Below are 19948 nucleotides of genomic sequence, written 5' to 3'. Positions count from 1 at the left end.
GAAAGAACATAAAAAAAGGAGATCCTACACTCAAAAATAAGATAAAGACATGAAGAACACAAAGTTCTCTGAGGGCTAATTTGTTAATGTTACAATTAAAAGGTTAGATATTCAGTTTTCCTTATGCTTTTTGATTGGTGGATTTTTTTCTTGTAGTTTTAGGGTTTGGGGAGCAGAAGTGTGTTCTGCAACACTTTATATTTCCAAGCACTTTATACCCCATTACCCTTGCCATTAATTACTACAGTGTGGAAATCTCACCACTTGAACTAGAGCATTAACCAGTAGTAATAGGTGGATTTTTACCATGTACATGGGCAATGTGCAAAGGAAAATCTTGACCAATCAATATTAGAATAGTACAAAGAATATCACCTAGCAGGAAATGAGCTTCATTTGAGAGGGACTTTAGACAAGGGCCTGCAGGAACAGAACAACGGGAAATTAGCTAAATTAATAATAATAGCCACTATTTATTTCTTTGATCCTGAGGCTTTCTGAAGGTTTGGGAGTTTTGTTTGATTTTTAAGGTTTCTTAATTTCTAAGAAGATACATTCAAAGCATTAACATTTATAGACTCATAGAACAGAATTACAGAATCAACTAGGTTGGAAAAAACCTTTAAGATCATTGAGTCCAACCATTAATTTAGTTCATCCACATCCACACACCTATGTATATCTGTAGAGAAATTTAAATTATAGCCTAGTATTAAATTCTTATACTTTCCAATCACATGTACTGTCCTCCTTCAGATCTTTCCAATTATTACTAACTGTAATCAATTTGCAAGCTTCAGAAGTAAATTACCTATGTTTAGGCATCATTAATGTTAACTAATACCCAATTTTACTTTGATGTGTATGAGAAGCTGTGCAGAGATCTGAAAGCAGCTTCCAGTGTCTGAAGGCTACAAGGATGCTGGAGAGGGACTCTTCATCAGGGACTGTACTGATAGGACAAGGGCTGGAAAGGACATTAAAGTCATTCAGTTCCAACCCCGTGCCATGGGCAGGGACACCTTCCACTAGAGCAGGATGCTCCAAGCCCCTGTGTCCAACCTGGCCTTGAACACTGCCAGGGATGGGGCAGCCACAGCTTCTCTGGGCACCCTGTGCCAGCGCCTCAGCACCCTCACAGGGAAGAGCTTCTGCCTTAGATCTAACCTGAACCTCCCCTGTTTCAGTTTGAACCCATCACCCCTTGTTCTGTCACTACAGGTGACATAAACATTAATGAATACGTAACTAATGACTTTAAAAACATGCAGAGGCAAAAAAAAACGTATGAAATATCTTGGCTTCAGCTCTGCTTTCTCAGAATCCCATTACCAAATCATACTGTAGTTTACCTGAACTGCCTCTGCAGTCATTGCTGGGCATCAGAACAAAACCAGTCAGTTCACAGATCTTTACAAGATGGTTGTGCTCCCTAAAGAGGTCAAACCAGGCAAGATTCTTATAGAAACATTGACAACATTTTCAGGAAAGGTGAAGGAAAACACTAGGAGTAGTTCAAGAAGTAGCAGGTCCGTGGTTTTGACAATGCAACTTCAACTTACCAATGTCAGAAACGTCAAACATCTAATGCTGACCTAAAACATGACAAGCTGGCCTCCCTTGCAACAAGGTGTGAGCTAGTAGATGGGATTGTTTCCTCAGTGTTTGCAGACTGATGTTCTGCCATACTGCCCAAACTCATTCAGGAAAAGGAAAAATAACCTTGAATGTTTAAATAGAAATGCTTAACTGAAATGAAATGTGACAACAATAAGGACAGTAATCAAATTATGTCTAAAGCAGGAAATACAAGATCAGAACTATGTGGTACCAGAACTCACGTGGAAGTCATCCTCAGTTACCCAACTTTGGCTTTCGTTTAAGGCTGTTCTTTTGCAAAAGACACATGAGGAACTTAAGACAGTCACTTGACTTGCAGTGAATCCCAGTAAAACACACTGCCAATTTCATCTATACAGTCTGTAGGATGGATAACGATGACAAAGCTGGTTAGAAAATGCTCCAGTATTGCCTTGTACTTTGAGCAATGTCTTCTGGACAGCAGTCAAACATGATAGCATCTTCCTTAATTCTATATCATTAAATTGCCAGTGGTTCAATAATCAATAAGAATGCAAACTAAATGTTAGCCCAACAATTCTGCAAGTTTCTTTCACCAAAAGTAGAGTGGGATTCATATATAAAACTGCCTATAGGGCAGCAAAAGCAGGCACCTTTCATGCCTTTCTCTAAGAACGAGAATTAGAGCAAGAGCATTCATAAAAGCATGAAAGTATTACAGTATTAACAAAAACCCTACTGGAACTGTTACCATGATAAAAGGATAAGATAAGCATATTGAAAAACATCTCCAGTCTCACCCCTAAAACTTGGTTTCTACAGTAGGCATTTAGTAATTAATAATACAGTAGGCATTATAATAATATAAAAATATAATTAATATTATTTATATTAATAATTAATATAATTAATATTGAAAACATTATAAAAATAGTTTTACGGTAGGTACTTCGTAAGAAATGAGGCTGTGAACTACAAGATCTTGCTCTAAATTCAGGCCTACTAGGGCACTGCTAGTGACAACTGTTTTTTTGTCTGTGCTTTACCAATAAGGCTCCGAGGACTACAAAGACAAACACTCTTTCTTCATCTTAGGTATGTGTTTGGAGAAGCGGGATTAGATGTTGAAAACACCAAGGTCAAAACCAGAACACTGGGGCTCTTCAGTCTGCTGCGTGGAGACCTCAGAGCAGCTTCCAGTATCTGAAGGGGGCTACAAGGATGCTGGAGAGGGACTCTGCATCAGGGACTGTAGCGATAGGACAAGGGGTGATGGGTTCACACTGAACCAGGGGCAGTTCAGGTTAGATCTAAGGCAGAAGCTCTTCCCTGTGAGGGTGCTGAGGCGCTGGCCCAGGATGCCCAGAGAAGCTGTGGCTGCCCCATCCCTGGCAGTGTTCAAGGCCAGGTTGGACAGGGCTTGGAGCAACCTGCTCTAGTGTGAGGTGTCCCTGCCCGTGGCAGGGGGCTGGAACTGGATGAGCTTTAAGGTCCTTTCCAACCCAAACCAGTCTGGGATTCTGGGATTCTGTGTCCTGCAGAAAACAATGACCAGGTCTCATAAAATTATGACACTTCCAAACTCTGAGAATAAAGGGCAAGAACAAGTATTAGTTTTAAGAGTAAGCCAATTTTTACAATTTGTCTCCTTTACAAAGAACTTAACCAATGAGTACAGATTCTACTGAGCCCTAGAGAAGATTCATCACTACCAAACCTTCGCCACAGCAAAAAATCACCTGTTCATGGAAGTTTTAAACTCTTCTGAAAAGTAACAAGAGAACTGAAGCGAAAGGAAGACATTAATTCAGACATAAAGAATACTTTAACACATCTGGGTTCAGATGGGTATGGAAAAATTAACATATGGGTTTCCATTTAAGATTTAATCACTTCTAAGTCTATAGTGTGAACTTGTAAACTGTGTAAGGTTAGAAAAACTACTTCCAGTCCCATGATAAGAAGACAGCTTTGGGAGGATACATTCAGCAATAACACTGAACTGTGTATTTACCCTACTCTACAGGAGTTTTTCAATGCCATTTAAAAAAGGCAGGGAGGCAGAAGAGAAATTTGATCACAATCCCAACAAACTGCTTAAAACCAAAAAAACCATCCAAATTAGCCCCCTTTCCACTGACTTCTATACAGAATGGCGTTAACTAGAACACTGCATTCAGATTAGGGGGTTTTGTTAGGTTAGGATTGCTTGCCATCAACCTCCTTTATATATTACACAATTAATATGGAAGCTTTTCTAACAGGGAATTGATACTAGACAAACCAGGCCACTACTCACGAGCACTGCTGTTTGTGAATGAGTTTCTGAGAAGACAGTTATGGTTCTGGATGCCTGGAGACATATCAAGGTTTTATTTAATATGTAACGAATCAATTAATTTGAAAACCCTCTCACAAATGCTTATTCTTTGAGAAGAAAAGAACTCTCAACACTAACCCCCTCCAAAAAACCACCCACAAAACCCAAAACCTAAATCAACTTAAAGAGGGGGGAAACAAAACCATATTTGTTAAATACATCAACTTCCTAAGTTCACATAAAGGAATCAATGCACTCTTTTCTCCTCAAAAAGCTCTTAAAATGAAAAGGATTTCTATTTAAAGTCTGAGTATCTTAAACAAGCTTCTGTATTTTTTGGTCTGAAAACTTGTAATGACATTCATTCTTATTTCAGGTTTTTTCCCCTTGATATACTCACTTGCACTTACTTTTCCTGAACTAAAAGTTTCTCTTAAATCCTATAGAAAATTTGGTAGCATTCAGGATATAGTCCTGTTGACAGTGTTCTCCCTCCCACTGCCCAAATCCAAACCCTCACACACATGCAACCCAAACTCCTTTTCATTCTAGTTTCTCATTTAAGTAAGGCAAAGCTCTGAAGCGCTAATATCCAGGAATGCAGAGGACATCAAGAAAATAAAAACAAGGGAGCTCCTTCAGAAGCACAAGGAAGTAAGAAAAGCAGGGGAGATAAATGCTCTGGAGTTTTAACATGGCTATGAATGCACTTTTGAGCTATTCCACTTTTGAGCTATTCCGAAGAAGTATCATCTCTTCACCTTTGGTTATAGAACTGCCAATGGAAGTGGTTCTCCTCTCTTCTTCCACCACACTCCTCCATCCCACAGTGAATCTAGCAACTGTGCAGCCACGGGACTGATGAGTAAGTTGCTCCAAGGGAAAGTACACTTTTTGGCAGTACAGTTTACTGCTGGATTAGCAAGTGTATGAGCACTTCACCAGAGAGAATGGAGAAGAAACATGTGGAGTTGGGGGAGGGTTTCTGCCTGTGCTAAGGATGTAGGATGAGAAAGCACAGAACTACCCATCCTGGCAATAGCTGCCATCACAACCCTAAATGTAACAAGAAATTGCACCCTAGATCCCAGTCTTTTACTATTAGGTTAAAAGGAAAGAGTCTGCTACTAATACCAGCTACTCTACTCCTCAGTACAAAGACAGAAAATTGATCTGGCAGATTAAAGCAGTGAACCAGGCAATTCTTTGGAAAGCCCAGCACCACTCTCTGATGCCATGAACCAATTCCTCCACACCTAGGGAGAGAGGGAGAAGAGCAAAAGACCTCTGAAGTAAGCCTTCCAAGCGAACTCAAAGCATGTTCACCATAAAGAAGTGTCAACTGCAACAGAAGACATTTTAGCGTGTGCCAATTCATGAAGTCTTTCTACCCAGCATCAGCAGCAATGTGCCTAAAGAACAACCATGCCCACTTTGCACTGACATTCTGAGATTCTACCGCTGCAATCTCAGGCTGAAGGAGCAAAGTCAGAAGTTTCCTGCCTTAGCAGTCTAAACTAGAACAGGGCAGAACTCTGCTCCTCTGAATCCACACCACGTTATAAAACTGGCAGTGTTCTGCCCTGCAATGCCCAGACTCACAGATGTCCATGTGTGAAAAAGTAGGTCATCCTGGAGTTTGTTAAGCTGTTTACCTTTGCTTGGCAGTTGCAATTCCTCACTTTGAAGGCAGCTATGCAAGACAAGTGTAATTCTTCATCCCATCACCCACCAACAATTTAGCGTACAGACAGCTGAAAGTTATCTCTTGTTTTATGGGATTCTTCTTCTCATATACCCAAGCTTTGTGAGTAAACACAAGGTCACTACAGCATGCCAACAGTTTATCCCTCTGTAGCACAACAGATTCTGGTTTCAGTGTTCTCCCCTTGTAAATAGGAAATGAGTCGAAGTATAAATGATAGATTTCTCCTTTGAAAGGGTGTCACTTACCAGTTACTACCATGCTGCTCATGTTAGAGTTCGGGCTATTGAGTACACTGCCTGAAAGAAGTTCGTCAGATCCTCTCTAAAAAGAAAGAGACAGTAAGAGATTTTTTTTTTTTCCTCTATTTTGTGACTTTTTAAAGATGATATTAAAAATGTCAGTTTGACAGGGAAAACTTTTCGAAGAACTTAAGCAAGCACAACCAAACCTCTCCCAATTTGGCAGATTTCCTCTTTTCAGTTCAGTGCAACAACTTGAAATCCAAGTAAAGCAGTATATTTACATGGCAAGCTTTGACATAAGAGCAGCTTAAGCACAGTTGTTTCACCCACCACTGAAATGAAGCCACCTCCAAACACAACGAAAACTGAATAATAATTGTGTCCAGCATTTCCAATTAAGATATTATTAGAATTAAATATATTTAGGCTATTTCAGTCACATTTAAAATCACTTATTGGTTTACTATTGGAATATATGTACATACTACATGATTCTAGCTGAAACTAAAAGGGAAATCTATACAGACAGAAATACAGTGTTTAACTCAGTTCTAATACCCCTATTTATAAAAAAACAAACCAAAACAAGCCCAACCAAAACAAAACTGAAAACCCCAAGCAAAAAAAAACCCCAGTAGTTTTCATCCTGTTGTGGACATTCCAACAGCATCTCAAGAATAGTCAGCAAATGTGGTTTACATGGCACCTCAATACTGCACACTAAAATAACAGGAGGATCTCACCTTTCTAGGCAGCACGGTTGCAAGATGCATAAAATCAAACCTCTCCCATTTAATCATAGTGCACTGTATGTGTTCATACACAGAACAATACGTTAGTTTAATTCAGACCTGAAATACATACTACTTTTAAGAGCTTCTGTATGTGTACTGTACACACAGAGCCAGTAAAGCTTACTCAGTTTTCAACATCAGCTCTGAAGAATCCTACTGAATACTCTAAGCTCTTAAGGGTACACAGCAGTCAACAAAGCTGCCTATCAAATCAACAACAGATTTCCTTTACAACTGAGTAACACCTGATACCAAGACTAAGTAGGCTCATGAGAAGGACCATGTGTCTCAAACTAAGTACAGATCTCTAATCAGATGTAGCTGGGTAAAACTGAGAAACAAATTAGAGAAGTTACGGAACCTCTACATTATTTAGACTGCCCTTCTTTCTACTTCAAATATAATACACCAACCCAGGCATTGGTTCTAGTTTCCTAATATAATATTTACACAGCTAGAATACTGCAAAGTTCAAGATTACTACCAGTATTAGCTCACTCAGTGATAATAGCAGTTCCTTCCTTGTTTGGAAGCTCTTGTCTGTAGCCTGGACAGCTCAACTGAATAGGCAGAATTAGCAGCAGAGATTTAGTCAGTCCATAGTCAAGCATATTAAGATAACTCAGCAGCATTTTTTCTTCCCTTAATATGCTAGGCATTCATTTCCAATAGCACAGCAGTTACTACGTATTGTATCCCCAGTACAATGAATGCTCTTCCCCAAACCTGCAGGAACTTTACAGTTCTGAAATATCTCAAATTTTCGTTGTCTGCAGCTTCAAGAAGTTACTTCAGCAGCTGCTAACTAACAGCACACGAGAGTGATTCCATGAACATCTCGTTCCTAGTAAATCAGGCTTTCAAAAAGCTGTTTATTTCTTAACCCACAGCAGAAGAATCCAAAAGGAGCACAAATTACTCAACAGAGTGGATATTAAGTTACTGTACTTTTATGTTTCGTGAACAGTGAAGAGTTTTCATTTTGAAACATCATTTTGAATGTCATGAATACATTCAGAGTCAATCACAAGATTTAGTCATTACACTTGGAAAAGTTCTAACAGTTTTGTTCCAGAAGAGCAAGCAAATGTGAATTCCTTATACTGGCATGTATCATCAATTCTACATTTGTTTTATTGTCACAAATCAGCGTTCACAAGTCTGATCCACAGATGTCCAGGTTTGGATATGGAATGTTCTTCCAGTTCACCATGAAACAACAAAGGCAGAGCAAACCTTTGCTAACTCACTCCCAAACGTATTTGCCAAGCTTCTGGGAAAAGAGAAAGGTATCTCTTACCATGAGAGTAATTAAATATACATTGTTCCTTTTCCTTATCAGTTCTTAAGCAGCCTAGATACCTCTGCACTTCATTCAGGAGGTACTTGGGCACAGAGCAGTTAAATTACAAAATCAAAAGCAGTAACTGCCTGGTAGTTGTCATTTACCTCAAAAAGGGCTATCTTAAGATGACAGTTGTCTGGTAAAGCTGTTCAATATAAGCATTTCAAGTAAGCAAATATGTTCCCTTTAAGACTGGTAATACTATGTGACACAAGCACCTCCTGAGTAAGAGCACAGACATAAACAATTATTTTACTTATATTTATTCAGCAGAGAGAAGGCTTTATGCAATTAGTGGTTTGGGGTGCTTGGCTTTGGGTTTATGTGCATCTTCTTTTAGTGAGCACTAAGCCAAAAAGGACTGGCATCTTGTTTCCAAGGGCAAAGCTCTTCATCACCCAGCTCTCTCACACATGGATTTCAGAATGATAAACCATTCCCCAAGCATCTCGAACATTCACTAGTCTTATTCTGAAGCATACCAGTTCTGCTAGTCAAATCATGCAAAGCAAAGAAACCTTTCAACCTATTTGAGTAAATTCTTTTGAGTGTTTCAGAGGTAAGGAAACTAAACTCAGATCTCTGAAGAACACAGTAAATCAGATTCAGTGAAGAACGCAAAATCCCAGAACGATGTTCAGTTAAATCTTTTCCCCATCTGTGCAAACTGCTGTGTTCTAAAGAATCAAAGCAGGTTTGAGTTTGTGTAACAAGACTGAAGATCACAAACACACAGAAATATAAAATCTAAGTTAAAACAACAGACAAACAGAAAACAACACTGCGATTTTATTTCAGCATAGACTGTAAAGGATAGTTCCTACAACAGCAACATGGTAGAGACAAACTGAATATCCATTTTAGCACGAGGGAAGCAGATTATAAAGGACAAAATAAGAAGTACAAACTGCTATTGTACTATTAATAGGCCATCGCCTGACAGCTAGTCCTCAACAGCAGAAGTTTTCAATGCCGCATTTTTATTCCTGCCAATCTCAAGAACATTAATGTATATTAATCTTCAATGACAGATGAACTCTCATTCAGATCAGACCTATCTAGAACACTTCTTCATGAAACCAGCATCTGCCAAAACACTGTTACACAAAATAAACAGGGGAATTGCCAAACTAACTTCCTGCAGTGAGTGAACCTCGATTTTGTTGCAGTCACTATATCCTCTCAGGGAAGCCCAAGTTATCACATCCTTGACCCCATGAGAACATTTCCATTCGTGGTGTGAGACCAGCATGTTCATGTATGGCATCAACCAGTGGAATTACATAAAGGAGATCTTCTAGCTCCTTTCTTTAACTGTCACAGCTAACTCACAATTCTTCACTACACAAGCTGGATTTAGGTAGCAGGATTCTGGATTCCCTCCCCCACCAGACTACTATGAAGCTTCATGCTATCATCAGTTATATTAAGTAGCTATGTAATGTCAGGAAGTCATTCCAGTCATACTATCCTTCCAGGCTAAACAAAACTATACTATTTAGAAGTCTTTGCCAACTATCTTCCCCTCACCCTCCAGATAGGGCTTGAAATATTTCAATCATTCCCCAGGTTTTATTACATCCAAGGTAGGAAAAAAACCCTCAAGACTAACAACTCTGGCTTCAGAGTTACCAAAGAGGTTTAGTCTTTTAAGCAAAGTACCTTTCTGACAACTGTTTATGGAAGAGAAACATTATCAGCTCTTTTCCCAATAATTCCAGGCTAGGAAGAGACTCTTAGCAAAAGTTCTGGCTAAACCTAACATAACAAACTGAGTGTATTACAAAAGGCTTATTAGAAGCACACCTAGATACACTACATGAACACTAAACCAATATTACTAAAACCAGGAAACAAGTGACAAAACTGCACTTTGTTAAAAAGTCAACAGCATCATCTGAAGTAATTTCTTTAATTCCCAATAAAAAAGGCAGAATACACTCAAAGGAACTGAAAAATACCTTTCATTCATGGTACCCAAATCTGCTTATATTACAAACCTCTCTCAAGAACAGGATGCTTTTGCCCACCCTACTTGCCTCTCTCTCCCCTACTCCTCCCCTAGATGAAAGGAAGGAGAACTTAAGCTGCACTGCACATTTACTACAGTCATTCTCAGCCTACAGGCACAAATTTCCCAAGGGCTATGACAAGCCAGGAGACAGATCTCATGATTGCAAGATATCTAACAGCATTGTAAAACACTTCATTCCTTACAACATCTGGGAACAGTTTAAACGAAAAAGCCAGAAACTTGATGGTATGGGAGAGGAATAAAAGCATATGGGAATTCCAACACAGACATGAAACGCTCCTCTCTAATAGATACACACTTGTAAGCACACTGCTTCAATATTCAGTGTCTGAATTTAACTTGGGGGACAGGACAACACACTTCAAACCCCTTCACGCAGCATTTCTAAACTTCATTCAGTTTACATGCGATGGCTCAGAATTTGATGAATGCTTTGTTTTTGACAGGATACATTTTTAATGAAACACTGCATAAATACACCCTCACACACTTTTTAGTGAAGAAGAAACACTGGATCTGCCTCATGCTCTGACTGCACGCACTACTGTTAAAACACCTAATCCAAATTACATGGTGAATAGGCCATTATAGCTCTTGAACACTTAGGATCACAGAAGACTCATTCAGGACAGGGCAAGCCACGTCCAAATATACAATCCAAAATAAATTCCATATAGGTTAATAAGTATTTTACAAATCATACAGTTTATAAACTATAAGCTTGTTCCCACTTCATAAGAACCTTACTTACATGGATAACATCACTTTCTTTTAATTCAGTATCACATTAACTGGGTAGAATATGAACACCTTTCAATGCTTATTATCTGTATTCTCATTTTTTCCGCATTTCAGTTCGCTTTCATGCTGTCCTCAGCCCAGCATACATTGTTTATATATCCTAACAACTAGCTTCACCATTTTTGCACTCATTTTTTTCAGTAAGGAAGAATCTAAGAGAAAAATAAGCTTTTATTCTTTTTAACTATACGCACAGTATATGCCATGAACCTACTCTGTGAAAACACAAAGTTGGCAAATATTGAGAGCGCAATCAAGGGAAGCTGAGAAAGCTTTAAGCTGAAAGGAGCCAAGGCTCAGTTCCTCAGAAAAGTTTCCAGGTTCTCAAAATACAATGTGGAAATGAGCCAAATTTCTCCAAACCATCTGAAGATCAAGCTGGACTGAAGAGTTAATAAAAAAAAGAATCAAATCTGCACTTAAACCTCATTTGGAAATCTTCAAACTTTCAATTGTAATGAAAGACAGCAGGCGAGTTGAGTTTAATACCAACTGATGCTTCAGACTTCCAGGAGGAAGCACACAGACTTCATTCCAGCATTTCAGACTTTCTACTCCACTTTCACCAGGAAAGAACATGTTATCCTGAAGCAGCTGCACATAACTGGTAGTAAGTTAGAACAGATGAGAACTACTCCCTAGAGCTACCACCTGGATGTGTTCTTTGCATTCTGGTTAGAGTCATGGAGCTGAGATGTACTGATTTGGTCCTCTAGTAGCAATTCCTACATCTCAAAGTAAAATCCACTATGAAAAGAAGGTATTTTCTACTTGTTTTTCTGTTATTCTGCAATAATAACTTAAACATTTAGGGCTATTTTGTCTATAATTCAGTACTGATGTTATGCGTTCATAAAACTCTTAATTTTATGAAAAGCTAAGAACCTATGTACTTGCAGCTCTAAAACCCAAACCCTTAAATCAGACATCACAGTCCCATTAACAGCTTGCAAAACCAGAACCTCATTGAACCAACTACCACCAAAATCAACTGTCCTACCTGCTCCCTGGCCCAAGCAACTTGATCCTGTTCTGTCCTCCCCAATTCTATGTGCTACAAGCATTTATGCAACCACACACTTTGGTACAAATACAACTAAAAAGACATAACTCACTGTTGTGTCAGCTCAGCCTTATTCTGGTTAAGTTCCCAAGAGATGCTTGTCGCTACCCAAACATTCGTTGCTCAACAACAACAGGGACATTACAGGGACAGAGGAAACTGCAACACAGTTTGATTTGCTTGTGAAAACATGGCCTAAAGCTCTAAGAAATGAGAAATACTCAATGGGTGATGGGTTCAAAATGGAATGGGAAGTTCAGGTTAGATGGAAGAAGCTCTTCCCTCTCAGGGTGCTGAGGCGCTGGCACAGGGTGCCCAGAGAACCTGTGGCTGCCTCATCCCTGGCAGTGTTCAAGGCAGGTTGGACAGGGCTTGGAGCAAGCTGCTCTAGTGGAAGGTGTCCCTGCCCGTGGCTGGGGGTTGGAAATGAATGATCTTAAGGTCCTTCCCAACCCAAACCATTCTATAATTCTGTGAAATGGGAAACGTATTTTCATGCTGGTATTGGTTCCTATTTTTCAGATGATGAAGGTGATCGCATTTCTCCTTCTACAACCCCTTCAATTAAGAGGCAAAGAGAAGTGTTCTGTTTCCAACTAGTGACAGACATCAAAACAAATCAAACAGGTACACTAAGCCTTCCCTACACTGATGCATACTTGCTACAGAGCACACTAATTTCCATCATTTTTCTTTCCCCTCCATTTTGCTCTCCTTATTTTTCCACACACATTACACGGTATGAAACTAACTTTCAACAGGGTAAATTTACAGAAGTTCTGTTAAAAAAGAGAGCAGACATGTTTCATTGTACCAAGCTGGGGGGGATTTTTGTCACCAAGGCCACGTTCCACTGCTGAAAAGCCAAATCCAGATGCCAGTCCTGAACTTCTGAATATGGTCACGCTTTATTCCCACTTCACTGCTAGAATGTCCTGTACATTTTTTGCTGTCTGTTGTTGCTACAACTAAGTATTACTGAACACCAAATTTGATTTAAGAACATTATCCTGGCTAACACAAAATTAAAACAGTTCATCTAATTCACAACCAACTCATTTTTCTCATGTCACTGCCCTCAGCCGACTCTTTGTCTAATCTACTAGGAATCTACTAGTAGTTATATCAGGCATGCAAAGACAGCTCAAATGTATCATTCTCATAGTTCAAACACAATAAAACACTTTCAAATGGTCAACCAGGTTTTTTATCCTACTACTCCATGGGTTTTTTTAAATATCTAAATTACAACAGTGAAGAAGAAACTGAAAGGAAAAAGCTATTTACATATATTTTCTCATTTATGTTTAGCCTCAACTTACCTGCTTGCTAGAATTTCTGAGGTTGTTTCCTACACATTTTCATGATACAGTGTACAGCTCAAATAGGAAGTCACAATGTCTCTATTCCCACCATAGGGACAATCTCGGTTATTAGAAGCAAAAAAAGGTCAGGGCTCTATAATTTTGCAAGAAAAGAGATGACTCCTCAAACCTCCAGTTAAAAAAAGTAGTAACACCTCTACTTCATGCCCTCTTCTCTATGTCTCTATGCTCGTGTCTCTCATGGGTTCCCCTTCCCCAGTACTATTCTAGTCCCCCACATTACATTTCAGCAACCTTGAAAAAGCGGGATTTTGGGACACATTACTGTTTGGAAACCTACCAGAAAGCACTAGGAGAGCACTTCTTGGCATCTTCTATCCAACCATAACATAATCAACTACATACACACCAAAAATCGCCTCTTTTCTTAAGCAGAATGCAAAGGCTGATGTCCTGACTTTGAGGGGAAAAAGGCCATTCCCAAATCTTTAGACACTACAAAACTATGTTTATAGGAATATATGAGGTTTTCCCTCCTAAGTACAGCTGGGGCTGTCCACACTTGGCAAGCTGAAGTTCAGTTTTTGGCCAGCACAGCCCAAAGCAGTGTTGACAGCATTGCAAATTCCCAACTGCTATATACCAAATAACATATTCACGAAGGAATGACTGCTTCTTTCCTGACTGCTTCTTTTCTCCTCGCAGGCAGAAGTACACCTCAGCCACTGCACATGAAATGTGCAATGCACATACACTAAATGAGTCACTCAATTGTTCAGTCCCCATTTACAGCACAGCTACGCATGCCATGCAGGAGAAAGATGATACATCCGACTGAAGTGGCACCCACTGCAATACAGTAAAAGGGAAATATCACCTTCAATATGCACCAAAATGTCACTAAGCTTATTCCTGCACCTGTGTGATGTATCTTCTTTATATCACATTTTATAACCCTCCAAAGATTCTTTCAATTACTTAGAGAAAAGCTACATTCTATACTTCATACATTCACTTCAACAGTTGAAAAAGGCTGTATCACTCCAAGTGCAAATCAGTTTACTTATCGAGATTAAAGTATCATAACTGTAAAGAGAACATCATAGCTGCAAAGAGAACACAAGCCAGCAATTCAAGCTGCCGTTATTAGATTCTGGTACTCAAACCAATACAGCCAGTGAACAATGACAAGTCTAAGATTAGTAGGTAACTAGCAGGTCATTTCAAACAAACTATGAACTATGTAATATATTATCATTACTGGAATCCTTAGCTCTGTTCTATTCAAAACCACTTTGTACCAATTGCTTCTACACAAGGGGAATTCCCAAAGTCCCATCAGACCCAGAGCTAAAGCTCATTCTTTTCCTATTCTTTTGGAAATTGGAAAATAAGGGGTAAACTGTGCAGAGTGCAATTTCCTTGCCTCCATGAGTTCTAGGTGAGCAAAACAAGACACTAAAGACCAAATCAAATATGAATTATTTCACACGTGCTTAGAAGATTACTGGGTTTTGACATCTTCTAACGCCTTCAGAAATTAAAGCACACTGCTCCTCTGACAGGTTTTAGCCTGGAAGCATGCTCCCACTGCATATTTTGAGTTGTGCAAATCCCCACGTTTACTCTGTGTAAACCAAGTTTTCGAAGAGTATGTGTCATTTTTTCCACCTCCATTTTGAGTTTTATATTTTCCTCAGCTTTTGGCATTAATTTCTGGTGACTCAACACGTAAATAAACCCAAGATTGCACATGCAACACTTCGATGAACAAAAATGGTTTCAATCAAATCACGAACAGCACAAATAACTGGTAATAGCTTCAAATTTAGCAGCCTCATTATAACTCCAAGACTGTAAAACTGTTAATAAAACATTATAAGCAAGTATTCCTTTCACTTTATACTTGCCTTGCCCATATGCAGCCCCCAAAGCTCAAAAGCTCTTCTTTAACTCATAGGCAATTCCTAGACTACAGTAGTTAACTTCTACTATGACTCTTTTACAAATGGGTATAAAATTGTTACACGTTCACTTTCCTGTTTTCCAAACGGCAGTGTCATATGTCACAATCCCCTTCTCCAAGTACAACTGAATATATCACAAACATGCTGTATAACTGACTGATGAGCATAATACAGTAGGTAGAATTATCTCAGGAAAGCATCAGGTCAAACAACTGTCCTGGTTAAGTTGATTTCACACAGGTAAATCCCCATTCACTTCCACAAACTATCCAGTCACAGCAAAAGCAGCGTCAAAAGAGCATTAGCACTGCTGATGCAACTCCCTGGACTCAAAACTTGCTCCCTACACATTCCCAAAGCACCCCAAAGAAAACAGCCAAGAAAAGGCCACACGAATGTTCCTGGTATTTTATAAACCACCTACAGATACAGCATTTCTCAATTGTAAAACATCAGCTCATCAAGAGCTATGAACAGTCACCAGAGAACATAAAAGGCAAACGCTTCACATGGCCTTCCATGAAACATTGCTGAAGCTCACATCAGACTGCTACCCAAACTGCATACATCAATTAGCAAGAAATTCCATTTTCCATTCCTATTAGTATCTTGAGATAATTACAGAAGCTCAGAATACAATCCAGTTTACTCCTCCCGGATTTAACAGCTTTCTTCAGAAAACCATCACCCTTTATATTTATTCCCACTACTTCCATGCACAAATGGATTGTTTCCTTTTAAAATCCAGAGGGGAAGTCCATTTTTACAAGGCAAAGAGCACACTTTTTGAGACAAGCCTTTCCTTGTATTGATTTTAATCACTACCTCTGATCCACCTGGCTTGCTTGCTTTTTTATATTACATTCATAATATAACTTCTACAATCAACAAAAAGAAGCACTTATGTCATCCAAAATGTCTTCATTTCATCGTGTCTAATATCTGAAAATATGGTTCCAATATTGTACTACACACAATATATTTCATGAACACTCAAATTCTCCTCAGTCACTCATAGTAACAAATGAAAGGGATACTATATCCATTTACTTCTCCTGAAGTGAGAATGTCAGAATTTAAGGCTTAAGCAACACATGGTCTACCTGAAATTGTTTCATTAGACATGACTGAGGGCAATTCATAAATCGTTTTGCGCCACAACTACGGAGGCAGTTTAGTTCTGAAAGACTCGAACTTTCTCAGGTATTCCTCCAAACTATTTAATATAGTTTTAATCAGTTGACACTTCTTCCTCCCCGTCAACAGAGGAACAATCATGCCAGTTTGTGTTTCTGATTGGGATTAGCTCCCACAGAGTACTTGAACTACACTTTCCTCTTGATTCAGAGAATGATTTTAAGCTTGTCTTCAATACTGCATGAACCTGTGGGGCCAGACAGATCCAGATCTGTAACTGACTTCTCATAGCTTCTCCTAGAAGCAAGCTTGCTGAGAAACATACTACAGGTATACATTCCGGCAGAATAGCTGCTGTATCTACAAGCTAGCTGTATTATGTAAGAACTAGTCCAAATCCAGCAGGACCAATGCTGAACCTGAGCCAAACAGCTTTACTAGACAAAACCTGGCTAACCAAGCAGTTAACACAGAGCAGCTTCAGGTGATAAAGCAGTAACTTATCAGTAACTTAGCAGTAACTTAGTTTACTACAGATTTGTAGTAAAACTACAAAGTCCCTGGACAAATGTGAAGACTTCACTGTATGCACTAGAAAACTTCCACGTTTCTTCTACTGAAACAGAATTGCTTGCATGCAGTCTTTAATATAAGCTCCAGTTCCCTTGTCCTGTATTATCTCTGCATTCTCATTATTTCTCAATCTGCTTCTAAGAAGTACTGATCTAACTCCCACAACAGATTTGGACACAGAAGTGAAGTACATAGTAAATTAACAACGACTTGGAAGCTCTTCCCTTGTTTTAATAAATATGATAAATTCGTAACAACTTGAGAAATAAAAAGTAAAGCAGAGCAAACACCCCCTTCTCTGTCTACATGAATTCTGCCTCCCATATTTTAGTGTCATTTTTAGTTTCAGTAGTAACTGGTTTGGACAGGGGTGAAGGAGAAGAAAACATGTCTTTTACAGTCACCATGCAACAATGAGAAAGTGTTGTTTTGAAACAAATAAATAAGGTTTAAAAATAAGAAGCTGACACCACTACATTAATCTAGTGCCACTGTTTACAGTTCAGTGCCTGGCAAAGTCTTTTGTGTAGAGCCTGGATGTTATCTCTAGGGATTTTTGGTTAATAAAGCATATACTGCTGACTAAGTATCAGCTGACAATGACCAGCTAAAATCTTACAACTTGAAATTACTGACGCGGAAAGTAGTTCACTTTTTATCAACAATCTGCCCCCTTATTTGCCAAGCACGCATCCTACCTTAACACCAACAGCAACATCGGTGACAATGCTGTAAAGAAAAAACAACAAGAAGTCAACCAATTCATCCTTATAAAGCCAACTTTTCAAAGCAGTGCAATTAAAACAGCCAACAATAACCCCAATCGAGAAAAGAGGTTCAAAGAACACAGCAGGGTTGAGGGCAAGTACAAAAGCAACTTTCAAAAGCCAGAGTCCAAAGTCTCAAGTAAGCATGACTCCAAAGCAGCACTGCCAGGAAATCTATTTAGAGGAAATTCGGGTTTCTGTGATCACAGAGTGAAAGAATTTGTAAGTACAAAACTTTTCCACACACCCCTATTAACTAGACAGCTAGTTCAGCAACACAGCCTACCCCACAGATCTTTCAGTAGAAAGCAACGAACACATTGCTTTAAATTAGCCTGTAAAAAAGAGCACATTGGCAGGTACACATATATTAAGTTTAACCAGGTACACCTCTATGAAATTTAACTAGGTACACCTATATGAGGCTCTGCAGCAGGTATATCAAGGCCCATCTTTTTCTTGGAGGTTGTGACATGGTAATTCACACCAAAAGGAACCTAAGCCCGCACCAACAGAAAAGGCAAAACAAGGATATGTGAAAGCATTCCACAGTGTAATACTCATTAATAACAAGCCTCCTCAGACGGGCTTTTCAACTCCTACCATTACAATCACAACTAACCATAAAAAGCCTTTAGAACTCTCAGTTGAAAGGCTGTGTGCTTGCAACATACCAAAGAGATTGCTTCTCAGTTTGAAGAACAGTAAACAACTCAACAGGACATTTAGGAGCTGGAAAACGTTGTATTTACACTGAGGAAAGCCACAACCACCAGGTCGAACAAAAAGAAGGCCTGTGTACAATGACTGCCCAGCCCTGGGCCCATCTGTCCTGAATGGCTGCCTCCTGCTAAACCTTCCCTTCTATGGCCTTCACAGCGAGTCTCCGGCACGCATAAAGGCACCTTTCTACCTGAGGAGCGGGGAGAAGCCAGAGGGCTTATTAGGCAGTTTCTGAAAACAAAAGAGCTCGACATCTGGCTCCTGCTGGTATCGCTCCTCCCCTCCAGCCAGCTCCAAAACAAACCCGAGCCCGAAAGGGCTCCCCACAGCTGAGGAGGGGGGAACCCGGGGCTGGGGGCAGGCAAAGGCGGGACAGAACGACAGCACTAGGGGATGGAGGGGACAGAAGGGGCAGATCGCTCTCTCTCTACACTTAAGTAGAAGGCGGCCCGAAGCCCTCGGCGGTTCAAACGGCAAACCCCGCCAAGGGGTCCGCGCTGCAGAGCGGCTGAGCCCCTTCCTCCCACTCGCTGTCCCGCGGCGGGAAGCTCGCCTCGTCCCCACTGCCGCCGGGGCAGCGGCCGCTCCCCACCGCCTGCGGGGACGCCCCTGGCACCGGGACAGGTCCCGCCACCGACCGCCGGCGGTGCCACGGCCGCGATCGCGACTCACCCGTCCATCGCCGAGCAGGACAGATCGCGGGCAAGTGGGACTGGTCAGCCGCGCGGGCAACGCGGACGGGAACGCGGTCAGAAAATGGCGGCCTGGCCTGCGCGGAAACCGCCGAGCGTTACCGAGCGCCGCACTCCGCTCCCCGGCCCCCCCTCCCGCGCCGCCGCTACTGAGCATGCGCCGTGCTCCCGAGCATGCGCCGCGGGCGGCGCTGAAGCCTTTGCCAGCAGCCGGGTGCCGGAGGTGGCGCGATCGAGGCCCGCCGAGGGCGGGAAGCTGGCGATGGCGGAGGGGAGGGATAAGGACAGCCATTGCTGCCCCAGGATAACCGCTTCCCGCCTCAGGAGCGGGAACACAATTCCCGGCGCCGGGAGCAGGACCCTTCTCCTCATGGCATTGTGTAGGGGCCGCGCCGGGCCCGGCACCCCCAAGGCAAGCACCGACGGGGAGCACGCAAATGAGCCTTTCCACTTTGTCTAAAGGAGGCATTAGGCCTGAAGGTTCTAGCATTGAGATGTTAAACAGTGAGCTACTGTGGCAGGGGCTTGGAAGTGGGTGATCTTTAATGCCCCTTCCAACCCAAACTGGTCACAGAAACTGTCTGTAAACTACCGTATCAGGGTACAAAGGATTCGCTCTACACGGCCACTTGGAAATACAGTTTTTCCTTCATTATTCATAACCAGGTCTGGGTGTTTTGTCACAAATCTTACACTGTTTGAGACAAGAGTTTCTAGAAAGAGCTGTGTATGGGAACTGCATTCAAACCTGAAGTCAAAGTAAAGAATGAAGAGCCAAAAGCTACACATGTATGTATACCTGGAACAATTCCACTATGCTTTACTACCCTGGTCTCCCTCCTCCCTCGACCTGCAGCCCAGCACATGGGGGGTTC

The 19948-nt window shown here is 40.8% G+C and overlaps 1 protein-coding gene across 5 annotated transcripts in view; it reads right to left on the bottom strand.

Moving 5' to 3' along the window:
• Positions 1 to 19193, bottom strand: part of PTBP2 (polypyrimidine tract binding protein 2) — a 46569-nt gene extending 27376 nt beyond the window's left edge. For 4 of the 5 annotated variants that reach the window (XM_080624246.1, XM_080624247.1, XM_080624248.1 and 1 more), the window contains exons 1-3: positions 19054 to 19193; positions 17590 to 17620; positions 5855 to 5930 (exon numbers count right to left, since the gene is read on the bottom strand). In XM_080624246.1, coding sequence (XP_080480372.1) covers positions 5855 to 5930; positions 17590 to 17620; positions 19054 to 19061 — 115 coding nt within the window. In that variant the 5' untranslated portion in view covers positions 19062 to 19193. The remainder of the gene's footprint in view (positions 1 to 5854; positions 5931 to 17589; positions 17621 to 19053) is intronic. The other variant, XM_080624250.1, reaches the window with a different exon arrangement.
• Between the last annotated feature and the right edge of the window lie 755 nt (positions 19194 to 19948).

This window comes from Psittacula echo (genome assembly GCF_963264785.1).
Source record: "Psittacula echo genome assembly, chromosome: 7".
Classification (NCBI taxonomy): Eukaryota; Metazoa; Chordata; class Aves; order Psittaciformes; family Psittacidae; genus Psittacula; species Psittacula echo.
The sequence above is the reverse complement of the archived record's forward strand: the minus strand, read 5'-3'. Positions and strand labels throughout refer to the sequence as shown.